At 43.4% G+C, this 23,596-nt stretch overlaps 1 protein-coding gene across 2 annotated transcripts in view; it reads right to left on the reverse strand.

The window, feature by feature from the left end:
* Positions 1-2,717: 2,717 nt before the first annotated feature.
* The window catches only part of MMUT (methylmalonyl-CoA mutase), a 31,107-nt gene continuing 10,228 nt past the window's right edge, over positions 2,718-23,596 (reverse strand). For both annotated transcript variants that reach the window (XM_065834595.2, XM_065834596.2), the window contains exons 7-13: positions 22,885-22,996; positions 21,488-21,603; positions 20,716-20,831; positions 7,051-7,182; positions 4,617-4,764; positions 4,338-4,505; positions 2,718-3,145 (exon numbers count right to left, since the gene is read on the reverse strand). In XM_065834595.2, the coding sequence (XP_065690667.2) occupies positions 3,017-3,145; positions 4,338-4,505; positions 4,617-4,764; positions 7,051-7,182; positions 20,716-20,831; positions 21,488-21,603; positions 22,885-22,996 (921 nt within the window). In that variant the 3' untranslated portion in view covers positions 2,718-3,016. The remainder of the gene's footprint in view (positions 3,146-4,337; positions 4,506-4,616; positions 4,765-7,050; positions 7,183-20,715; positions 20,832-21,487; positions 21,604-22,884; positions 22,997-23,596) is intronic.

The following is a 23,596-nucleotide window of genomic DNA, read 5'->3' on the forward strand; positions in this document are numbered from 1 at the left end:
TACTTTCCTTTTGAGAATCAAGCGGAAGGTTTGTTTCATGATGCAGGCACTGTCCTGGGGCTCGGTGCCACGGTCAGGTTCTTGTATTGCCATGGTATCTATCAGGAAGGACAATGCATTGCAAAGTCAATTCCTATGCATAAATTAGGATCTCAGAATCTCCAGCCTTTCGTCCCGTCTTAGAACAGACTAGGCTAGTCCAGTCATCTAGTCCAACTGCCTGACCACTTCAGGACTGACCAAAGCAGAGAATCATAGAACCATTTCGGTTAGAAAAGACCTTCAAAATCATCAAGTCATAGAATGATAGATTGTCCTGAGCTGGAAGGACCCACAAGGATCATGGAGTCCAACTCCTGTCCCTGCACAGGACAACCCCACAGTTCACACCGTGTGTCTGAGGACGTTGTCCAGTCTCTTCTTGAACACTGTCAGGCTTGGGGCCGTGACACCTCCCTGGGGAGCCTGTTCCAGTGTCCAGCACCCTCTGGGTGAAGAACCTTTTCCTCATGTCCAACCTGAACCTCCCCTGGCACATCTTCCTGCCATTCCCTTGGGTTCTGTTGTCCAACCGTTAACCTCACACTGCCACGTCCTCCTCTAAACCACATCCCCAAGTCCAAACGCCACCTCATAAGCCCTGACAAGCTTGTGGCATTGACCACGTCTTCAGGAAACCTGTTCCAGCGTTCAACCACCCTCTTGGTCCCATCTGAACATCCCCTGGTGCAGCCGTCCGTATTCCTTGCATCTTTGCAAAACAGAAACTGCCTTACAGATGACAAAATACCTAGGTTGGAACTTCCTAAAGGAAATTAGCCATGCAGTAACCTGCTCATTCCTATTAAAAAGACCTGAGTGTCTAATCCCACAGTTTATAGTTACTATTTTGTCCTGGAATATGCCAAAACCACTCATACTGAAACAAAACATTTCCGTATATTTGCAGAATACCTACTTGATTTTGCACTAACCCAAATTCTCCCCAGCCTGCACGGCGCAGCAGTTTTAGAGCAGCCAGGTTGATGAAGAGCGTGCGCAGCGTCTGAGATTTTAGTTCGTGCCCGTTCAGCGTTACCAACGAGGGCTGACAGCCCAACATCAACTTGTCAGGAAGGACAACGCTCATCGCTGAGCTGCTCCAGCAGCACAGAACATATGGGAAATGCATGTTCCCGCTTAGCTCGTCGTCCCCGTAAGGAATCTCGACTTTGGCAGCGAACTGACGGCTTGCTTGAAGGGAAGTCTGTTCTCTTGGATATTTTCTTTCCTTAAAGGGCCTCACACAAACACTGTGTGCTGGGGGAGAAAACCAGTATCTTCCTATTCCCACAGTTTTATTTTCAAACCTCGATATGACAGGAGAGAACCAATGCGTGTTAGTCCTAGTCTAGAGCTTTAATAGGCTTCTCCTTCAAGGAATAAAGGCCTGGAGTGATTCCAGCTGAATTTGGTGTTGGTTTTTTTTTTAATTATTGAATTCAAAAGGAACAAGATGCAGATTTTAAAGATCATGAGAGTCAAAAATAGCCAAAACTGTAAGGCAAACAGGTAGATGACATAAATTTCCAAAGAGCAGAGCAACCAAAACAGGAAAAATGAATGAAACAGTGTCATTTGTAAGTCTAGAGGTCACTGACACTTTGTATTTTTCTAGCTGGCAGGCAAAGTGGCTTGTGAAAAGGCCTAAGTGAGTATTTTTATTGTTGTCACCTTCTGTATATCCTGGTTTGAACCATACTGATCTTCTTGGAGGGAATCAGATACTTATAAATAGTTGAGGATAAAACCCCCGTGGAGTTTTAAAGGCAATGGTCTGGTTTGGGATCAATACTTTAAACCTTAATTAGAAAGACAGGGAGAAGAAAACAGTAAGTCAATTAACCTCCTTGTTTCTGAGCAGTGTGAGATTCTGGGCATGTGCCCCAGTAAACAAGCTTATTTTAACTAAAGATCTTATAAACTGCAAGCTTTGAAGTGATGATACAATGCTGCTAATTGGATCTATAATTTCCAGACAACTGCAGAAAAATCTCATTTTGAATGACACTGAACATCTTTGAGGCGTATTACAGCCTCTGCCACCACAAGGCAGAGACAAGTGTTATCCCAGGGAGGCTGCAGTCTCATTTGATGATGGGATGCAATTAGCAGCATGGCAAAACAAAGTGGGGTAGGGCCCTAATGCCAGTGACTGCCCCTCAGCAGACCCTCAGACCCCATTTGCCTTCTATGGATTCCACAAAGGATGTTTCACGTGTACGAATCCAATTCCTTCTGAAAAGGAGGCAAGAACGGTGAGAATTTAGGATCAATGTGCATGAAGGAAGTCACAACTGCTAAAGAGGCAGGGACAGCAAGAACAATACTGGACAACACTACAGAACTAAGTAAGGGAACAGGAACAATGAAATTAACTTCATTTCAGAAATAACCAAGTACCAGGGAAGGGCAGCAACGCAGACAGAGCAGAGGCTGCTCCCATACAGGTTACTACGAGGTGCAGGATTTGTATCTTATTAAATAATGAACTCTGAAAAATGATGGTTTATCTATTTATGCATTTCTAAAGAGACTTAAGTCAGATTAACGTTAACATCAAAGTGCTGCTGGATTCAATCGCGTCTCTGCTGAACTTCAGTGATTTTGCCTGAAGACTTCTAGGTCTACAATGCCTGCCAAAAAATGCAAAAGAAGTTCACCGCATGCAAAAGAGATGAACCAAAGAGCTGGAAGAGATGTTTTATTTATCAGTATATGTGGAGAAAAATAACCCAAACCCACCTACTGAATTCCCTTTATTCCCTGAAGTCGTAGTTCTAGAGAGAAAATTTTCTTGTGAGTACATATATAAATAAATCCTCAAATAGAACAAGCAGAGAATTTATAACTTTCTTAGAAAGCACAAAACACCAGGGCAGTGGAACCAAAGGTCCATGGCTGGCTGTCCCTTGCTGATGAGGACATTCCCTAAGCGATTAGTATAAGGCTGGTCGCATTTTGTGACATTTCAGCATCACAGAGATTGTTGCCTCTTCTCCAGGCACTTCTCGATGTCATCCAACACCTGGACAGCTGCTTTTGGAATCCGAGTCCCTGGACCAAACACGTTGGCAACGCCGGCTTCATACAGGAAGACGTAATCCTGTGCAGAGAGAAATTTAAGATTTGTAGTTACTCGTGCAACAGGAAATTAATGATTGATTAATAATTGGTGTATGCTCTATCCTGTACACTGAGAAATGCATCAAGTCCCCATGAGAGGCAGCACTAGAATCAGACTAACTGTTTAGAATCAGACTAATGTCAGATCCTTGGAAAATATTCAAAAGTCAACTGGGCGTAACCCTGAATAACCTCATTCAAATTCAGTCTAACTTCTGTTTCTTAAAAACCTGCTTAAATTAAGGCTTGGACCAGATGACTGCCAGTGGTCTCTTGCAATCTAAGTTACTCTAATTTTATGATTGCTTAGGAAGCAATTATGTAGTCTCTCTTACTTCTATATAGGATATATTATACCTTTTCTAACCACAGGCGAGTAGCATCCCATTGAGAGATTGTACAGAACACAATTTGTCTCTTGGAAAAATACAACCAGTTTTGTTTGTTTCATTTAAAAGCTGTCATTCTTGAACACTTACCTAATTGGCTAGAAAAGGAAGTAACAGGAGATTTATAAGGAAAATCAATTTGAATCTCTAGACAGAAGGTGACCCTAAAGGTGATACATCCAGGCACACCATGGATGGGCTAAGGAAAATTTTAAGACAAAGTGAGAGATCTGACGGCAAAGAAATCCCATCAACTGTTCAACAGTTTAGTCAGGCAGCGGGAATGAGAAGCAACATTGAGGCCTGACAATGTGGAACATGAGGAGAGGCTGAACAGTGAATGAGATGTGTAGTCTATAGGTGCCAAGACCCCCCATATGTCTTACTAGTTGTGTCTTTCCCAAAATATTACTGCAAGTCATAAAGTCTCTTAAGACAGGAGCTCACCTTTATCAGTAATTTGCAAGATACTTATAATTGGAAACAACAGAGCAGAAAAAAACATCTCCCTGAGGCGAGTCTTTTGACAACACAACTTAATATTCCACTCGAAAAACACTGAAAGTTAAACCAGGACACAGTGAACAAAAGACCAGATCAATGAGACCTGACAGCACTTTGCAACCGTCCTGCAGATCTGTGCTGACCCTGGTGATTGTCCACAGTGGCCTTCAGCGCTGTAAATTGCCTCTGACATTAACAGTGTATAGAAAACCGCTAAAAACAGCACAAACAGAAATAAAGCAGTGACTTGGTCTTGATGGAAATGACGTTGACCCGTACCTGGGGGGGGATGACACCTCCACATATGACAAGAATGTCCGGCCGGCCAAGGGCAGTGAGTTCTTTGATGAGTTCAGGCACAAGAGCTTTATGACCTGCTGCGAGCGTGCTGACGCCAACGCAGTGCACGTCTGCATCCACCGCCTGCTGGGCCACCTCTCGAGGTGTCTGCATGGAAAGAGGATTAAGTGACGAGTAACAGCCCCAGCCTGGCTGCTGAACGAGCATTAGAGGGAAAATTGCCGCGTTTTAATTGCCTTTGTCACTGCTCAGTCATACCTGGAAGAGCGGACCTATGTCCACGTCGAAGCCAATGTCTGCAAATCCTGTAGCAATAACTTTAGCTCCTCTGTCATGGCCATCTTGACCCATCTTGGCGACGAGTATACGGGGCCTGCGCCCCTCACGATCCGTGAACTTGTTAACTCTGATTGCAAACACATTATATCATTATAAGGCACCAGGATTCTTTACAAGTATTTCCACAAAAAGCACTGGCTGCAAATGTAGCGTAATTTCTGTACATCGCATCAAAAGACCTTCTAAGTCATGGTGTACCTATGCAGTTTGCATATTATGTTAATGTTCAATTGTTTAATTTCTTGTATTTACTAGCCTCAATAATAAAACATTCTTTTTTAAAGAAAACCGCTTCACTACTTTTCTGCTTTCTAACAGAAAAAATACTGAATTCTCTGTAATTCAGCTGAATTACAACTAAAACACAAATTTTAGATTTTAAGAATAATTACGACGAATTATTACAAAAGTATTTGCATAACACACAGGCTACAAAGGTGTGTCCTGGACATCATGCTGGGCATCACCATTCAACCGGGCACAAATCTGTGCAGAAAAGCACCACTGTGTCCCCCATTCTGTGTGCTCATTCCAGTGCTTCCCTCCTGGTTAGTGGCAGATATCTGTTTTATTAAAAAGTGACTGTGTAACCACATCCTCAGATATTCTCTTACTGCTCATTATGTACTGCCAGTATCTGTCTTTTGAGTGGGACAGTAAGACTGTCAGTTCTCAGAAATATGTGTCTTTTTTTAATCCATTTGTTTTAATATTTTACTGTTCTGAGCATTCTGTTAATGATGGACTAGTATGGATTTGGTGCACCTTGAAACTATATGGTGGCCTGGCTGGGATGATCACTGTATGAGTGGGTTAGTTTGGGGAGAAGAATGACTCTAGATAAAGCAGTTATCAGTATAGATTTGAACAGCCCCAGGGGATGATACTGGGACAGGAATATGCATCATCTAAGAGGGTAAAAAATAAGAACTTGGAGAGCTTACAAAGGAATTATGCCAAGAGCGCTGGAAGAATCAGACTGACAAAGCTGCTGCTTGAGGATGGAGAGGAGCTGGGCCTGACTTCTCTGTCAAGGACTGCTGAGAATATCAATGAAGTAGGTACCTAAATTGATTTGTGATATATGTAAATCCTTTTCTATGTATTGTTTTCTATTTCCATATTCTTGTTTTCCTACTTCCCCACCCACAGCCTCCCTCCCAACAAAGAGCAGCTTTGGTGGCTCCGAGCCTGCCAGGATAAAACCACCTGAGTCACTGCAACCCCAGGCTTGGTTTAAGTGTGTGAAATCACACTTTTGAAAGCCTGTGCAAAGGTGACACGTAGTAAATCCAGTTTTGTTACCATGGTTACTAACTGGTACATATGACCTTGGACATAAAGGCAGATATGTAAAAAAAGGAGCTAGATCTAGATTCTCAAGGAATCAATTTCATGTAAATGAAAAATTACAAATACTTAATATACCAGCCCAGGTTGCCCAGAGAGGGGGTGGATGCCCCATCCCTGGAGACATCCCAGGCCAGGTTGGATGGGGCTCTGAGCAACCTGAGCTGGTGAAGATGTCCCTGCTCATGGCAGGGGTGGCACTGGATGAGCTTTGAAGGTCCCTTCCAACCCAAACTATTCTATGATCTTAAAATAAATATTTAAAATAAAAAATGATGGTGACATTCCCCCAGCACAACTACTTTCAAGTCAGGCTAAACATCACCATCGTGAAGCCATCAGGTTATTCTAAGAGATCCTGTATCTCTTTAATGTGTAACCCCCAACACAGCAGGGACTTACGAGCATCGATCCATTTTACGTCACCACCCACTACAGCAATTCAGTCCCTTGGCCCGGGAGGACAGCACAGAGGCATAAGCTGACAAAAGGCACAAATGGGCACTGTTTTCACACATACTACCAGCTTCTGAGGTTTTCTCCCTTGTGGTATGAGTAAGTAACACCCGTAGACTGGAAGTTGTGTGTGGATTTTAGCCTCACTATTTTAGGAGCAGTAAGAATTAAATTGCAGGGACATCTTACTGGCTTTGCAAATACAAACTACTGGAAATATTTGTAGAGTATTACAGAGTATTCAAAAGAAGCAATGTGATGTATGGGGACTGCTGGCAATGTTTCTAAGCTTCTTAATCCTACAGCTGCCTCATCTATTTGAACAAAAATCCTCAGATCATAACATCACCTCAGTGGATTTTGTTTGCAAGCAAATACAAGTTCAATTAAATTTTGACTATTCCCTTATTGCACTTATTTCTCCACATTCTGGTTACTTGCTTACAGGCATGCGAATTACATCCTGGGGATTGTCATTCGGGTTTGGGGAACGCTTTTTTAGGGCTCAGTATGTCTAATGGATTCAATGTGAGGCTGCTATTCTCACCTATTGATGGCATGAAGAATTTCATCGCTCTCTCCAAACTCCTGGCGATAGGCTCCGCTCACCATTCGGTCACTGGCTTTATGCTCCCCAAACACCTTCTTCATGGCATCTGTTATTTCTCCAACGGTGCACCTAAGGTACAGAAACCAAACAGTAATGCTATCAGGAGGCTTATATGAAAACAGAAATCACTGGCACTGGCCCAACTATTTGTCTTGCCACATGACAAATTCAATTACACTCGTTTCCCCTTTGGTGCTACGACTCTGAACATCTGACTCACCCCAGTGTCATCCGCTAGCAGAACACGCCAGAGTATTTTTAAGAAAATACTGGTTTTCTGATGTGAGAAGAGATTTTACAACCAAGGAGGTAATGGGGATCACTGCATGGCAAAATATTTAAGGAAATGAAATCAGGTTTTCTCAGCTGGGAATGTTTTTGGGCTCAGACTGCAAGATCTTGCATTTGTACTCATACTAAAATTCAAAATATAAATCAGGAGGAAAAGAATGGAAGAACACAAAGAAAGGACTGAAGCTCAACTTTTAAACTGGAATTAGTTTGTCTTTCCTTTGATGCTTATATTTTGGTACTTATCCTTCATCTCCACTCCTGATATAGCTCCTTATTCACTGAGATGCAGAAGAATCTGGGAATTCCATTGACATGCAGATCACCAGCTTTGTTTGCTACAGGAGACACTGTGCAAGTTAGAAATAATACACATTTTACTGCTGTAGCACAAGAGCTAGAAGCAAACTAGGCTATGCTGTCTTCTTGTACAAACATCAGAAGTAACAGCTTCTGTCCCAAAGCATCTGAAATTCTCATGCTTAATGGATCCCACCTTTCTGCATAAAATCTATAATGCAGACTATACCAAGAATGACAAGAACAGTTCAGCTGGAAGCTCCATCACAGCAACCTTCTTATTTCTGGTGTAAAATTAATATGGTGTCAGTGCTGTGCAACGATTTTGAAGTTGATCTACTGAGCTCTTGATGAAATAATTCATAAAAAATATCTTGATGAATATATTTGTTTATACTTAAATAAGACTAAAGAATTTGTGTATACTAAGAAATGAAAACAACTTGCTGCAAACTTTGCCAAAGTGAAAGAAAGAAAAATACTACTCTTATTAAACACTTTAAAATTATGCTTATGAATAGAGACCAAACCCCATCCATTTGGCTACTGCTAAGCACATTTCAAACCCCTGGAATTCACATTTTCGCCTGTCATATTGCATTTAACTATGAACTACTCTGAGGCAAAATTAGGTTAAGTGTCCTCCAAAGCTTTTATATAAAATGCTCAAAGGATGTTTGGACAAGATGCAGCTTCTTGTCCATGTGCTTTTAGAAGGTGATGGCCAAATGAACTGTACTCAGTTTTCCTTCTGTGTTTCAGTAGTATTATGATTCCCACTGTGTGCAACCTGCCACGCATCCAATGTAGCAGAAGATGGATTTCTGCTGGATTAACTGAAACCTTCATTAAATTTCAGAGAGGTATTTTACTTCCTGAGACCCCCCCCCCCCCCAGCTGTTTTGCTCCTTTTCTAGCTCATGTCTTTTTATCCTCAGCAAACTACGCTGACATAAAATGGCACAAACCCCATCCTGAACATATAGCCATGATCCGTCTAATGCACGTCTCTTATCTTTGGGTATCACTCTTCCACAGTATCATGCCAGAACACACATTTTTAACTCATGTTATTGGCACAATCTTGACTACTTTTTGGTCACCTCCCCCTGGCTTTCTGGAATTATGTTTTTAAAGTTCTCTGCTTTTATTCCTTTTCTTCCTTAGCACTCTAAGAAGTTCATATCTGGATTCATGAGGGTCATGGTCTAGAAAAACAGCTAATGCAAAGTAATATCTGTAGTAGTATCTGTATGGCTATGTGTGATGTGGCTTAGTCAGATAATTTCTTTTTATTGGGCCATGGAGATGCTGAGGGGTCTGGGGCACCTTTCTCATGAAGAGAGACTGAGAGAGCTGGGTCTGTTCAGCCTGGAGAAGCGAAGCTGAGAGGGGATCTCATCAGTGTTTATAAATATCTCAAGGTGGGTGTCAAGAGGATGGACCAGACTCTGTTCAGTGGTGGCCAATGACAGGATGAGGGGCAATGGGCACAGACTGAAGCACAGGAGGTTCCATCTGAATATGAGGAGAAACTTCTTTCATTTGAGGTGCCAGAGCCCTGGACCAGGCTGCCCAGAGAGGCTGTGGAGTCTCCTTCTCTGGAGACATTCAAACCCACCTGGACACATTCCTGTGTGATCTGCTCTGGTGAACCTGCTGTAGCAGGTGGGTTGGACTGGATGATCTCCAGAGGTCCCTTTCAACCACAACCAGTCTGTGATTCTGTATTGATTAGTAATGATTTAGAAAGCAGTAGTTATAAAGCAAACTGTCCAAGATTGCATCAGAAGCCATTGACAGCACTATGCAATATGCTTCATTTTTACAGTGCTTATAGGATCCCAGAAAGCTTAGCAAGCACTACTTGAGTTACAACAGTTCTCAGACATTATTCACTGATATAATCAGTTTTTGTTTCTCTACATCATCTTATTAACATCACTGCTGAGACTACTAACAAAAAATTGAAAAGTAAACTGTATAAGCACTAGACTAAGTGACTTCTCCAAGGTTACAAAGCAAGTTTGCAGCAAATGTAAAAATAGTATCTATGAATACTGACTCCCCCTCAGAGTGCCAGACATCACAGATGTAGATGTAGATACGTCCCACACGTAACACTGACGACTTACTCCTGTGTAAACACTGGCAGTCTGGTGAAGGCTCACAGTGGCGTAACACTCGTCTTTTCTTCTACAGAAAATGGTATATTTACATACATCTCTTTTGCAAAAGCAGCATCTGAGAATAACCAGTTTTAAATCAAAGTGCACAATATGCAAAGATACTTCAATTTTGCTTTCCTGTTCTTATTACGCAGAAGAGTGAATGAAAGTTGCATATAACAAGAGAAAAATAAATGGACTATCAATTTTATTGAATTATAATCTGGTGGCTGGGATGAAGTTTTTTTGTGTACTGAACAAAAAACACAATACATTTATTTCTTCTGTAAATACTTCAATACTGCTTCTGAAATCCCCATAAAATGTTCTGAAAATTCTGCCCCAAGTCTCTGCAACCCTTTAAAGTTCCTAAGTAATAATAGGAGTTTTGTTTTTAAACTATTCATGAATGTTTTCCTACTATTTATCAACAAAACCTTTTTTTTTTTAAAAAAATAATCTCTGCTTAGTTTTTAGCCCCACTGCATCGGTTGGTACCTTCTATGCATCCACAGTGGAAGAGCTCTGGCTGGAGCCAGGAAAACAGGCTCTTTTCTTAACAGGAGAGGAAAAAGATACTGTTAATGACAATTACACTTTTCTCTAATCAGTCATAACATCGGACAAGTTCTTTACAATCTGGATGCAGAGAAATTCTCCAATTTCTGTTTATCTTTGCAGCAAATTTTGTTGTGGAGACAACCATTTTCATTTCACCGTTATAAAACTTCAGGAACATAAGCAACAATTCTTATTATTCATTTACAGTGTTTTCAATGCATGCTGATAAAAACCTACCAGACAATTATGTAAATTGACAGAAGTAACTTTGTCTTTATTGTATAAATTTGTGTTTCCTTCATATGACTCATTCACATTTGCCTTGTGTGGAACTGTGTGTTATCATATCACCCTTTGTTTCCCTGTTAACAGGTAATTTACAACCTAATCTGTGGTTTTCAGTAAACTTAAAATTTCAAATTGGGGCCCAAAAGATCACCCTATTCTCTGTTTTGTGTCCTATCAGTCCATAGCACTTATAACATACTTCTGCAATGCTCGGAATTACTGTTGACCAACTGTGCTACACCAGAGCCCTCAACAGCTCAGAGATTCCCTCGGCTTCCTCAAAAGCAGGTGATTTTCAAACAAGAGGAGCCTGGCTCTTGGCTGAGCTTTTGGACAATTCAGCAAGGTCAGTGGGATAAAAAACAACCACAACCATGATGGCCAGAGAGGATCTTGTTCAATTCAGCGTGTTCTACCGGGCACAGGATCTATCTCCTGTAGCGATTTGTGCTGTGACTCTCTCGCAGGGGGTCACAACCAGCTGTAGAGGAGACACTGCACAAATATGAATCTGAAGAAAGCCAGTGACCATGTGCCTGTCAGGACTGTCACCTTCTGTCTGTTCAGTCTCATATGACTGCTGCTGCTCCTCTGCATCTCACCACTAATGAGAGGTAGTGCTGTGTCATCAGGTGACAAAGTACCATGAGGACAGGCTGGGCAGGCAAGGAAGCAGCACTGTGTGCTACACTGCACTTCATGCCTTCCTTTTCCATCAGTGATAGCTGGCACAGCAAGAACTTCAGGTCTGGAGAGGGACAGAAAAACAGCACTGCGGATGGGGGAGATGAGACAGAATTTAGCCTAACAGCATTAGGGAAGTGATTGTACCCTTGGACTGGGCACTGGTGAGGCCAAACCTTGAATCCTGGGGTCATTTTTGGGCCCCTCAAGACAAGAAAGCCCTTGAGGTGCTGGAGTGAGTTCAGAGAAGGGAAAAGAGCTGGGGAAGGGGCTGGAGCACAAGTGTGATGGGAGCAGCTGAGGGACCTGGGGCGTTCAGCCTGGAGAACAGGAGCTGAGCAGAGACCCTCTGATCCCTGAACTGCCTGAAAGGAGGGTGGTGCATGGAATGTGTTTTTCTCTTTTCCCAAGTAACAAGTGACAGGACGAGAGGAAAGCTGCGCCTCAAGTTGCACCAGGGGAGGTGTAGATTGGATATTAGGAAAAATTTCTTCAAAGAAAGGGTTGTGAAGCAGTGGAACAGGCTGCCCAGGGCAGTGGTGGAGTTACCATCCCTGGAGGGGTTTAAAAGACATGTAGATAAGACATAGTTTAGTGCTAGAGTTAGGTTAATGGTTGGACTTGATGATCTTGAGGTCTCTTCCAACCTAAATAATTTTATGATTCTATAATCTGCCTAACTACACCCATTTTCCTGTAACGTAGCTTCTCAGGAGACATGAGGCACAGAAGGGAAGCAGTGCTGCTCCCATTCCCTGTCACCTCTGGCCTGCCTTATTACTTCACTTACAAGAACAAAATTTCATTTCTACTTGTGTTTGTCAGCATCAAAATCTCCATATTAGCCCAGGGAGTCTTTTCCATAGTTCAATCCTGAAAACTCTGTGCTACTCCTTCTATTTCAGTTGAATCACATTACTTGTCTTAATGATCAAAACCCATCATTTTCCATTCAGTAGGAGGCAGGGATCTGCCAGTAACATGCTGGTGATACTGGCCTACTTGTCTACTACTTGTCAAGGATGAACGTGCTCACTTGAAAGTCTTTAAAATCTTTCCCCATGTTGCTCCCCGTAAATGTTCACAGAGTTCACAGCCCTCCTTCAAACACTCTTTATCAGACGCCATGACAGCTTCTTTCTGTGGTCACGTTTGTAGCTTACCAAGTGGATCTGCAGTTTATTAATGGTTTTACAAATAATGAAAACAAGGTCACAAAGGAGAGAAACTAGCAGTTAACTGGTCAGTTTTGGTACAGAAGATGTGAATCCCTGTAAATCCACCGCCACCCTTCTGTGACCGTTTACAAGCTTGTCCTGGTTTTGTTAAAAAACAAGTTTCTCTTTTAGTGAATTTTGCCTGTCAGCTAAAGCCTTCATGTTAACTGCATTTTCCTGGAGAACCAGATACATGTTTTGGTAAACCTAGCAATGGAATGCAAACTTATTGATAAGCACGGATGGACATCTCATGAGAGGGGCAACGAGAAACCAGTGACCAAGAGACTGACCAACTGTGTATAACATTCCATTCACGTGAATACTTCATATAAGAGTGGGAGATCATGAGGATCTCGTCCCTCTCTGTGGCAGAATGCAAACCCCCCTCTCTCCCCCCACCTCCTTCAATATGGAGGGAGTAGGCACATCTCCCTGTCTCTGCTACTTGAGGCTGACAGCTTCTTTTGTTTGGCCCAGAGCACCCTGGCTAGGGCCATTAGGAGAAGGGAGTGCCGAGGCGCCAGTGAGCCGCTGGGCGCCTGTGACCAGTGTGGGGGGATGTTTGGAGGCTTCAGGGGCGCCCCACACACACGGTGTGGGGGTGCAGAGAAGCTTCTAGAATGCCTACAGTCAGGTCTGATCAGCCAATAAAAACGGGACTCTCGTCGAGACTGAGCCAGTTGTTGCCAGTCTCTCGGAGCTACGAGCAAGATTCTGCTGCTGAGACCCCTCCTCCCCGGGATCGAGACCCCGCTTGCCTTGCCGCCACGTGCGTAAGTAAAACACTCGCACAATTGCGAGTGTATTATAAATTTACACTCGCGGAATCGCGAGTGTACGCTTTACCTTTATCTCTCTAAGAATAATCCAGAAACCGGATTCAGGCAAGTGTGTACTCCTCTGGGACTCGAGGGTGGTTCCAGCATAGTTTGGGGTGAAGCCACGCGTATGTACTCTGTGGACCGCCTGTTGTACTAGTTGTTACCCCTTAATAATTTTCCTCAACTGATACCCGAACCTATATTTAAGTCACTTTTGGAGTGTTAAAACCCTGTTTCTCACTGGTTTAATAAAAGTTGTTTTGGACCCTGTTGTCCCTTAAATCAGCCTCGGGGTGCCTCCGTGACAATTTTGGCGCAGCGAGCAGGGTATCAGATATGGAGGAATTATTTAGAGGGTTGTTTAATGTCTCTGCAGTAACCTGGGGTCTTGCCGTAATGTGGATCGCGGTGTGTTTCAGTTTGGGTGTTTGCTTAAAGGTAGCACAGGACTTTTCTCGGCAAAGCATACGGTCGGATTTGTTAGAACAGAGATTTGGCTTGTTAGAACAGAAACTTGTTTTTTTGGAACAAAAACTTGAGTTTTTGTTAATTAATATGAGAACTTCCTCTAGCGTCTCCCCAGTTCAGGTGTGCCCCTCGGCCCCCCCGTTTCTCGACAAAGATACTGATTCTGAAAACAGTGTTGATGAAGGGGGGGTAGAAACAAAGGACGTGCGTCCTCTTATTAGAACTGAAACACATACGGATGGACGAGGCAAAAATCCACGCACGGCTACCCATAGCACGCCATATTCAGGACTGGAGCTAGGAGAGTTACAAACTAGATTCTCACGCAAGCCGGGCGAGACAGAGACTGAATATCTTTGGCGCGTTTCACTTACCGGGGGTGATAGGATATTATTGAGTAAGGACGAGGCCACAGGCTTCTGGGGCCCAGGGGTATTTTTAAGTGATGGTCCGGATGGTAATCACTCCATCACATCTCGTGTAGCTTACTGGGCTGGCGGTATAGATCCCAGGGAACGTGGGGAGCCAGTTGCAATTGTTGTAAAAGGCTTATCAGATCTTGCTGAGGGAGTTCAAAAGGCGGCTTGTATACAAGCAATGTATGAAAAGGGCCGGCAGTCCCCCCCTATGGCGGCGCCGGTGGATCCGGTCACCCTTCGGCTGCTTATTAAAGGATTACCGGATGCCTTAAAAATATATGTCCAGTCCCTTAAGGAGAAAATTCAGGGGACTATTGATCGTAATAAGCAAAATCCCCGAAGTCCTCCTGAACATGTATTAACCTGGGCGGAAATTTTACACAATGTGGTTACACATGGGCGCGAGATGGGGTGGGTAGACCCGAGCGGCGGCCCGTGCAGAAGCCGGACGGTCCGGAAGACGAGCCGAGCCGAGCCTCTTCAGAGGCCGCCCCCCCCGTCCCAGAAACCGGAGCGTTTTGGCTGCCGGTCAGATCAGAGCAGCAGCTTGCAGCAGAGCAGCCTCTGGCGCCGCGCGGCTGCTCTGGGTGTGCCCCGAACACTGCTATATAAGCTTTCCACCGAGCACCTACAGGAGCTGGTGGAATACTTAGAGGGAAGATCAGAGAACAAAGAGGAGGCACCGGTAACCGTCCCCCTCCCTGAGGACAAGCGAAACATTAACCCTTTCGTATCCTCACAAAGGGAGCCAAAAAAACTAGTAGAAGCGGATGGGAAGCAGGACCGCCCCACCCGCTTTGTATTTTCTTGCCAATGGTCCAGTGATAAAGAACCATACATACATATCCCCGTTGGTCCAAGGCGAATAAGTGTGAAATTTCTAATTGACACAGGCGCACAAATCAGTGTTTTGAACAGGCGGCAAGCTGACAAACTTGGGATTAAACCATCAAGGAAAGCCATCAATATAGTAGGGGTAACAGGTGTAGCAGAGAGATGTCCTTTAGCTCGAACCCACCTTTTGCTACCTGGGGAAAAACGGACAACAGCTGTGGAAGTTGCCCTGAGTCCTTATAAGACAAACATATTGGGATTTGATATTTTGGCAGGTAGACGGTGGTGCTTACCTAATGGGGAGATTTGGAGCTTTGGAAACCACAGAGCGGAGGTAGCCCGTATTAGAATATTGCCACTTACCTCTGCACCCTTGCAGTTCGAAAGAACTACTGACGTTAGGATTTTGCAACTTGCTCCTGCTCTACCCACATCTACAATAACCTGTACTCCACAGTACCCCCTGCCAAATGCAGCAAAACGGGGCATTACGGAGGTTATTAATGATCTTGAAAAAAGACAAATAATTAGCCACACCCATTCTCCCTATAATTCTCCAGTTTGGCCCGTTCGCAAGCCTGATGGGCGATGGCGCCTAACTATTGATTATCGAAAACTGAATAGTAACACTGCACCACTAACAGCTGCCGTCCCAAACATAGCCTCAGTGGTGACTGTAATACAAGCAGCAGCCCACCCATGGATGGCTGCTTTAGATGTTAAAGATATGTTCTTCATGATTCCCCTAAGGGAAGAAGACAAGCCACAATTTGCTTTTACCTGGGAAGGGAAGCAATACACTTTTAATCGGCTTCCTCAGGGGTACAAACACTCTCCTACTATTGCCCACAATGCCCTTGCTGCACTCATTGACACTGTACAGGTACCCTCAGGCATTTGCATATATCAATATATAGATGACATCTTAGTGGGCGGAAACAATAAGGAACAGGTGGGGCAAGTAGCAGAAACTCTTTGGAATTTATTAACACAGAACGGATTAGATATTCCACCGTCCAAGTGCCAGGGTCCCAGCCAGGAAGTTAAATTCCTAGGGGCTTGGTGGATAGGAGGAGCCATAGCAGTGCCTGATGATGTTCTGGCTACTATAGACAAGGGACACACCCCAAACAGCAAAGCGGACCTACAATGCCTGTTGGGTACATTAGGGTACTGGAGAAAACATATCCCAGGATTCTCAGTGATTGCCCGTCCCTTATATGACCTACTCCGAAAAAACAAGAAATGGAATTGGACTCTACAACATACAGAGGCCCTTAATGTTCTAAAAGATGAACTTAAAACCTATCAGAAATTGGGCCCACTACATCCACAAGACCCATTGAGAGTGGAATGGGGGTTTGCAGAACATGCCTCCTATTGTGCCATATTCCAAAGGGGTCCAACAGGGCCAGCTAGACCTTTGTTGTTCTCTTCCACCGCATTTAAGGGAGCTGAACAACGATATTCGGAGTGGGAGAAGGGGCTTCTCTCACTTACTCGAGCAGTTAAGGAGGCAGAGAAACTGTGTACGTCACAGGAAGTTATTGTACAAGGCCCTTTCCCTCTGTTGAATTCAATCCTTAAAGGGTTACCGCCCCCTGAGGGGGTGGCACAGAAAGCAACAGTACGAAAATGGTACGCCTATTTAGAGGGAGTTAGCCAATTGTTACTACTAAAGGAGGGTTCTGTAAAAGTTTCAAAACTTCAACAACCTGTGAACGCTGATCCGGTCCTGTTGAGCCTGCCTTATAAACCCTCTCCTATTAAAGAAGCACCTAAGCTAACTCAGGACTCAGACACACAAGGAGTCTGGTTCACTGATGCATCAGCCCATCGGGTAGGGACAAACTGGCAGTACAAGGCAGCAGCATTGGAGATTGCTACTGGAAAAAGAATAACAGAGGAGGGGGAAGGTAGTGCTCAAGTAGGAGAACTGCGTGCTCTTTTATTAGCAGCAGAAGGAGGAGCCTCCATGATTTACACTGATTCCTATGCAACCTATAAGGGTGCCACTGAATGGATATGCCAATGGGAATCTAACCAATGGGAAGTAAATCGCACCAAAGTGTGGAGAGCTGAAGATTGGCAAAGACTATTAGAAATTGGCAGGTCACGACCTTTGAGTGTGGGTTGGGTAAAAGGACATGCAAAGGATGGAACCCTCGCTGCCAAATGGAATCAACAAGCTGACTTTCTAGCCCAGATCAGGCTGGCTGAAAGCATACCAGAGGAGTGGGCACGGTTAGCTGAATGGTTACACCTTAAGCGAGGCCATTCTGGAAAAGCAGATCTTTATTACGAATGCCGATCCCGGGGTTGGCCAGTGTCCATGGGAATATGTGAAGCAATTCTCACAGCCTGTCCACAATGTCGGATCAGACTTAAAGCTGATCACCCAAATCAGGCCCCGGCCCTACATATCAGGCAGGACAAGACTCTCTGGAGCACGTGGCAAATTGACTATGTCGGGCCACTGAGACCCTCTAATGGAAAGAAATACATCCTGGTGGGGGTAGAGGTAGTATCAGGATTATCAATGGCCACTGCTGTCAACACGGCCACTGGAGATCAAACCGTGCAAGCGCTGTGTGGGTGGTTTGGTATCCTACCCACTCCTGAGAATATCCAGAGTGATAATGGCACACACTTTTCAGCTACCGTGGTTCAAGACTGGGCTAAGGGAGAAGGTATTAAGTGGGTGTTTCATACACCATACTATCCCCAAGCCAATGGGATCGTGGAACGAACCAATGGTTTGATTAAGAAGTATGCAGATGTATCACGACACAACTGGGACAAGCGATTAGCACAAGCTGTCTTCCTTGTCAATAACCGCTGGGGAAGCTATGGGAGCCCCAAAATCAGGGCGTTCTGTCCTGAAAAGCCATTGACAGACAGCAACTTGACAACCAACACAGAGGAAGAGCATTCCTCAAAAATACAAGTGGGCCAGCCTGTCATGGTGAAATTACCATCTATTGGTATTGTACCCATGACTCTAGCAAAACCCAGAGGGTTATATGCCTGGGAAGCCCTTGATGAGAATGGGAAAACCCACCGTATTAGTGCTCGGTGGATAGTTCCAGACTACTAACCCTGAAAGCCCGGTTCCTCCTCAAGGACCGAGGTCTGTTCTTGTGTTTTCTTGCAGGGCAAAGGACAATGACGGGGTGGAAGAGGATCCAGATGCCTTGGAAACGAAACGACACCAGCAATGACGGGGTGGAAAGGGATCCAGCTATCACCAGCAAGAGATGGAAGAGAATCCAGATGCAAGCCATTCAGAAGGAAGGCAGTCACAGGAATGGAAACACTAACGAACTGTGACTGATGTTTGGGACTCAATAATTACCTTGGGCAATTGTTGATTGTTCTAATTATTTCAATTCTATTGTTGATTGTTATTAATAACTGCGTTGCAGGGGTAAGTCAACCCATGAGATACGGTGATCCACAGTGGACATTAAGGCTCACCGGCAGAAGTGTCCCCTTTTTACTTTGGAGGCAAGAGGTGACTGCACCACCACTCCAAAGTATCAGACCATGACTGTAGTCACGGGGTGGATTGTGGCAGAATGCAAACCCCCCTCTCTCCCCCCACCTCCTTCAATATGGAGGGAGTAGGCACATCTCCCTGTCTCTGCTACTTGAGGCTGACAGCTTCTTTTGTTTGGCCCAGAGCACCCTGGCTAGGGCCATTAGGAGAAGGGAGTGCCGAGGCGCCAGTGAGCCGCTGGGCGCCTGTGACCAGTGTGGGGGGATGTTTGGAGGCTTCAGGGGCGCCCCACACACACGGTGTGGGGGTGCAGAGAAGCTTCTAGAATGCCTACAGTCAGGTCTGATCAGCCAATAAAAACGGGACTCTCGTCGAGACTGAGCCAGTTGTTGCCAGTCTCTCGGAGCTACGAGCAAGATTCTGCTGCTGAGACCCCTCCTCCCCGGGATCGAGACCCCGCTTGCCTTGCCGCCACGTGCGTAAGTAAAACACTCGCACAATTGCGAGTGTATTATAAATTTACACTCGCGGAATCGCGAGTGTACGCTTTACCTTTATCTCTCTAAGAATAATCCAGAAACCGGATTCAGGCAAGTGTGTACTCCTCTGGGACTCGAGGGTGGTTCCAGCATAGTTTGGGGTGAAGCCACGCGTATGTACTCTGTGGACCGCCTGTTGTACTAGTTGTTACCCCTTAATAATTTTCCTCAACTGATACCCGAACCTATATTTAAGTCACTTTTGGAGTGTTAAAACCCTGTTTCTCACTGGTTTAATAAAAGTTGTTTTGGACCCTGTTGTCCCTTAAATCAGCCTCGGGGTGCCTCCGTGACACTCTCCCTTTTCCTTTTCTCCTCATGGCTGACATTAGGAGAGGACCTTGCTGGTTGTCCCTGCGAACTGAGGCCTAGTGAGAGACTGAATCCAGCTCCGGTTGGCTACAGAGTCTAATCCAGGACTTTGGGTGCTGGCTCTGCAGCTGCTGAGACTTACAAGATTGGTTTTGTATATTTTGTATTATTTTCTCTATTCTTATTAGTAGCATTAGTAAAACATCTTTAATTTTTCCAACTCTCTTCTCTCTGTCCTTCTTTCCCTCCCGATCGCCTGTCCTGAGTGGGAAGAGAGGAGAGGGAGGGGCAGAGGGGGGAGTGGGGAGGGAGAGGAGGTTAACAATACATCTGCCAGGGTTTGATTGTTACCCCGCAATCTAAACCCTCAACAAAGCTGTAGACATGCTGCTGGAGAATGGTGACAAGCTCTCCATGGAATAAATGTATGCAAAATACATCTGTTAAGTGTCCAAGGAAAGTGAATGAAGGAATTTGAAACATCACAGTAAAAACTGGACAGTGTCCCAGTAAGGAGTGGATTTAGTTTGCTCATTTCTGGGACATTTAATTAATTAAGAAACAGGTAGATATGATCTATTCTGGAGATTGACACTTACTTTAAAGCAGGAAATGAAAGCCATCATAAAAGCACCTTAGGTGAAAAAAGTAAATGTTCCCCTGGACTCTAAAGGATTCCTCACTGCTCTACTCAAGAGCATCTTCTACATCTTAGCCTGGCTAAGTTAACTTACTTCTCCTTCAATCAAAAACTGTTTTCACACCAATCCGTGGTGCAAGGAAGGCTGAAGCAACAGACCATAATAAGACTGTGAATATCCATTTTCACATCTCAGACACTTCTTAAGCTCCGTGACCTATGAAGCGGCAGGGTGGCTGAGAAACCTTCTTACGTCTTGAAAATGGTAAAAGTCTGAGTTGTAAACAACACAATGTGTGTGAACAACATCATTTCAGATGAGATTCCTTGTACCTGTATTGTTCTTCATAAGAAATCAAAGCACGGCCTTAAGAGACTACAAAATGTAAGTCTATTTTACAATGCCAAACTGCAGCCATCTTTTAGTACCACCTCTGAAGAAAAGCCCAAAACATCTTGAGACACCAACCTCACTGACACCATAGCCAAGAACACCTGAAAGGTGAAAACGAACTGATTTTTAAACAGCAGTTGGATATTCACTTCCACCCCCAATACCTTGAACGTGCTGCTTCCACTGCAAGTTCGAGTAAGTTGCCTTCCCCGGTAGCAGCACATTGTGTTAGAGCTGTGAGACATCGCTGGGCTGCTGCTTGATCCCGAGTGGCCTTCACCTGAAGCAGAGGAGAAAAAACCAAACAAATTAAAACAAACTACAAGTTGAACTGGGAAGCTGAGTGTGTAAGACTTTCTGACTTCAAATATTAACTCTGTAGGTACTGAATTGTCACTTGTGAATATATGCCATACATTTCAAAAAGATTAGAAGTAAAAAGGTGTGTCAGACCTTCAAATGTGTACAAGTCCATAAAATAACTCTAAAACCACTTAATCTACATTTCTACTAATTATGAAAATGGATGTTGGTTTCTGGTTCCATAACTCTGTCCCTTGACAGCACTTGACAAGCTGCAGCAAATAGTCTGAGTGATTAAGTACCTGCTTTTAGAGCAAAATACTACATAGCTATTCTCTATCTTATTTTCAGAAAATGTAAAGTTCTCAGTCTTGAAAGGTCCGACATATTCACAAGACTATCTGAAATACAATGATTAAAACCAAACGAATGTAACAAAACCATTTTGTTTGTATTCTAATACTGTGTTTCTTGGGATTTTCCACCAGCCAAAGCTGAACAGAAATCTGGCTTCTCCACTAAAGGCTACAGCGGATTCTCACAAATTTGAGGGTCAAGTTTCTGGCAAGCCACCTTTACTCAGGTTCTATCTGCAAATACAAGAACTTTCATTTTTAAGAAGTTAGTTCCCACCTTATTAATCTTCTCGATCTGCTTGCTACGGACTGAAGTATTATCAATAGCCAGAACTTCGACTGCCTCCTCTTTTTCTAGTTGATGCTTGTTTACTCCAACAATTACTTCTGATCCTATTTCCAGTGGAAACACCAGAAACTCAGAACACATTTGTAAACTACTGTGAAAAGACACAATATTAATAGGACAAGAAATTTCTGAGCATTATAACGCAGTGCTTTGCTTTATAGCTATACAAATTTCAAATACCTGAAAATTGTGCTTATAGGAAAGACTTAAGTCTGTATTTTCCATATTTTATGATGAGAGATTATTAGAATCATGAACATTCAACTCAGTGAATACCAGGCCAGAAAAAAGATTTGAAATAGAACAATATTTATCTTACAAACTGATTTAGCAATGACTCACTAATATACATCAGCTATTTTTCTCTTTTTAAGTTTGCATAACAATCTTATGGAATTAAGCAGAAGTGCTGGTCTTCTGCACTGCTCTGCATTTCCTATTTACCAGATTAATACGGAAGTGAAGTTCCTACCTAAAACTAGTCCATGTGAATAAAAATTAATTCATTATGTTGGAAAATTGAACTTTAGCTTTCAACCAGTATGGACTTAACAACCCTTTTTATTTGCAGTGCCTGATAACATTGCTGCACTCTTCAAAGCAATGTGAAGTAGTTTACTTTAGGAGAGAAAACACACAACTTTATTGATTGTTCTTTATTCATCTTAATTAAAGAGCTGCTTCAAATTTATCCTCCAAAAAAAGAGTTCATATCATTTCTTTGATGTTTGAATTATCCATAGTTTCTGTTACTGGATTGCAGAAAACAAACAGTGGAATAGAGATATAAGCAGACATATACACATCTCTACATATACTTACTATATGTGTTCATATGTACACATATATGTGACAAAGAGCTGCATCATCCTTGAATCTAAGAGGACTGCGTTTTTTCTGGTCTTCAGGAAAAATGGGCAGTTCTGAAGCAAAACGAGGAATTTGGCCAGATCATTCAGTATTGCTGCCTGCAGGCAGTGATTTTAAATTCAGGAGCCACAATTTAAAGATATTGCTCAGAAACCAAGCAATTAACTACTGTAGACACAAAATACTCCTTTAAAATAGTGTTTCTAGTGGCTTTGTCTAATCTAGTCCTAAATATGCCAAGAAAGACTGTTTTCCTACTGCTACTGCACTTCACACATCCTGCGATCTCTTTCCAGAAGCTTTCACTGACATTCAACTAAAATATTACCATCTTATCACTATCTGCTACTCCTAAAGGAAGAAGAAAAAAGAAACGAAGAAAATGTCTGGAAAAAACCTTTATAAAAAGGTACTCCATCTTCTATTTTCCCTTCTTTCATCTCCCTGCTCCCTACCAGAGTCAATCCTGGCTTGTCTTCGGGCTGCGCACTCTTCAATACGAAGTTTGGGAATTCCCTCAGCAACAGCTTTGGCCATTCCACCCATTTCTTCTATCTCCTCAACCAGCTGAGAAATGAAGAGGATTGAGAAAATGAGTAGTAGCAACGTTCACAGAATGAATTTTGCACTTGTACTGCCATCCAAATTTTTATTACACCTGTATATACAATCCTGTGCCCTAGAAGCTTGTTTCCTATCTCCCTGTGTTTCTGAGTACAAGTTTTAGTACAAATTAAGTGACATCTCAAACAAAAGAGCATTTTTATTACCAGAACTCCATGAATTCATGTTCAAACAATAACACCCATGGATGAAAAAGCTTAGAATTTGAAACCTTGACTCTGCATTGACTTCTGCCTGCCAACCAGCCCTTATGGTTCCATGTATACAAATAAATTGAAGAAAGCCAGGGTTGGTTCTCTGATCATGAAGACAAGTGGTGTGGAATGGGTCAGTTCTCACAGAGAATCACTGGGTTTAGCTGCAGGTTGGATGTGTAGATATATATCTTTATACAGGATTGCCACTGGTCAGACTACTGCTGCACAGTATTTTTCACATGCACGTAAAGACTGGCAGCTAAAAACATTATATATAAAAAAATCTAATCCTATAGAAAATTTCTCCTAAATTCTGCATATTAAAGTATAGCCAGACAATTGTCTG

The sequence above is a fragment of the Patagioenas fasciata genome, chromosome 3, assembly GCF_037038585.1.
Source record: "Patagioenas fasciata isolate bPatFas1 chromosome 3, bPatFas1.hap1, whole genome shotgun sequence".
NCBI classification, from domain to species: domain Eukaryota; kingdom Metazoa; phylum Chordata; class Aves; order Columbiformes; family Columbidae; genus Patagioenas; species Patagioenas fasciata.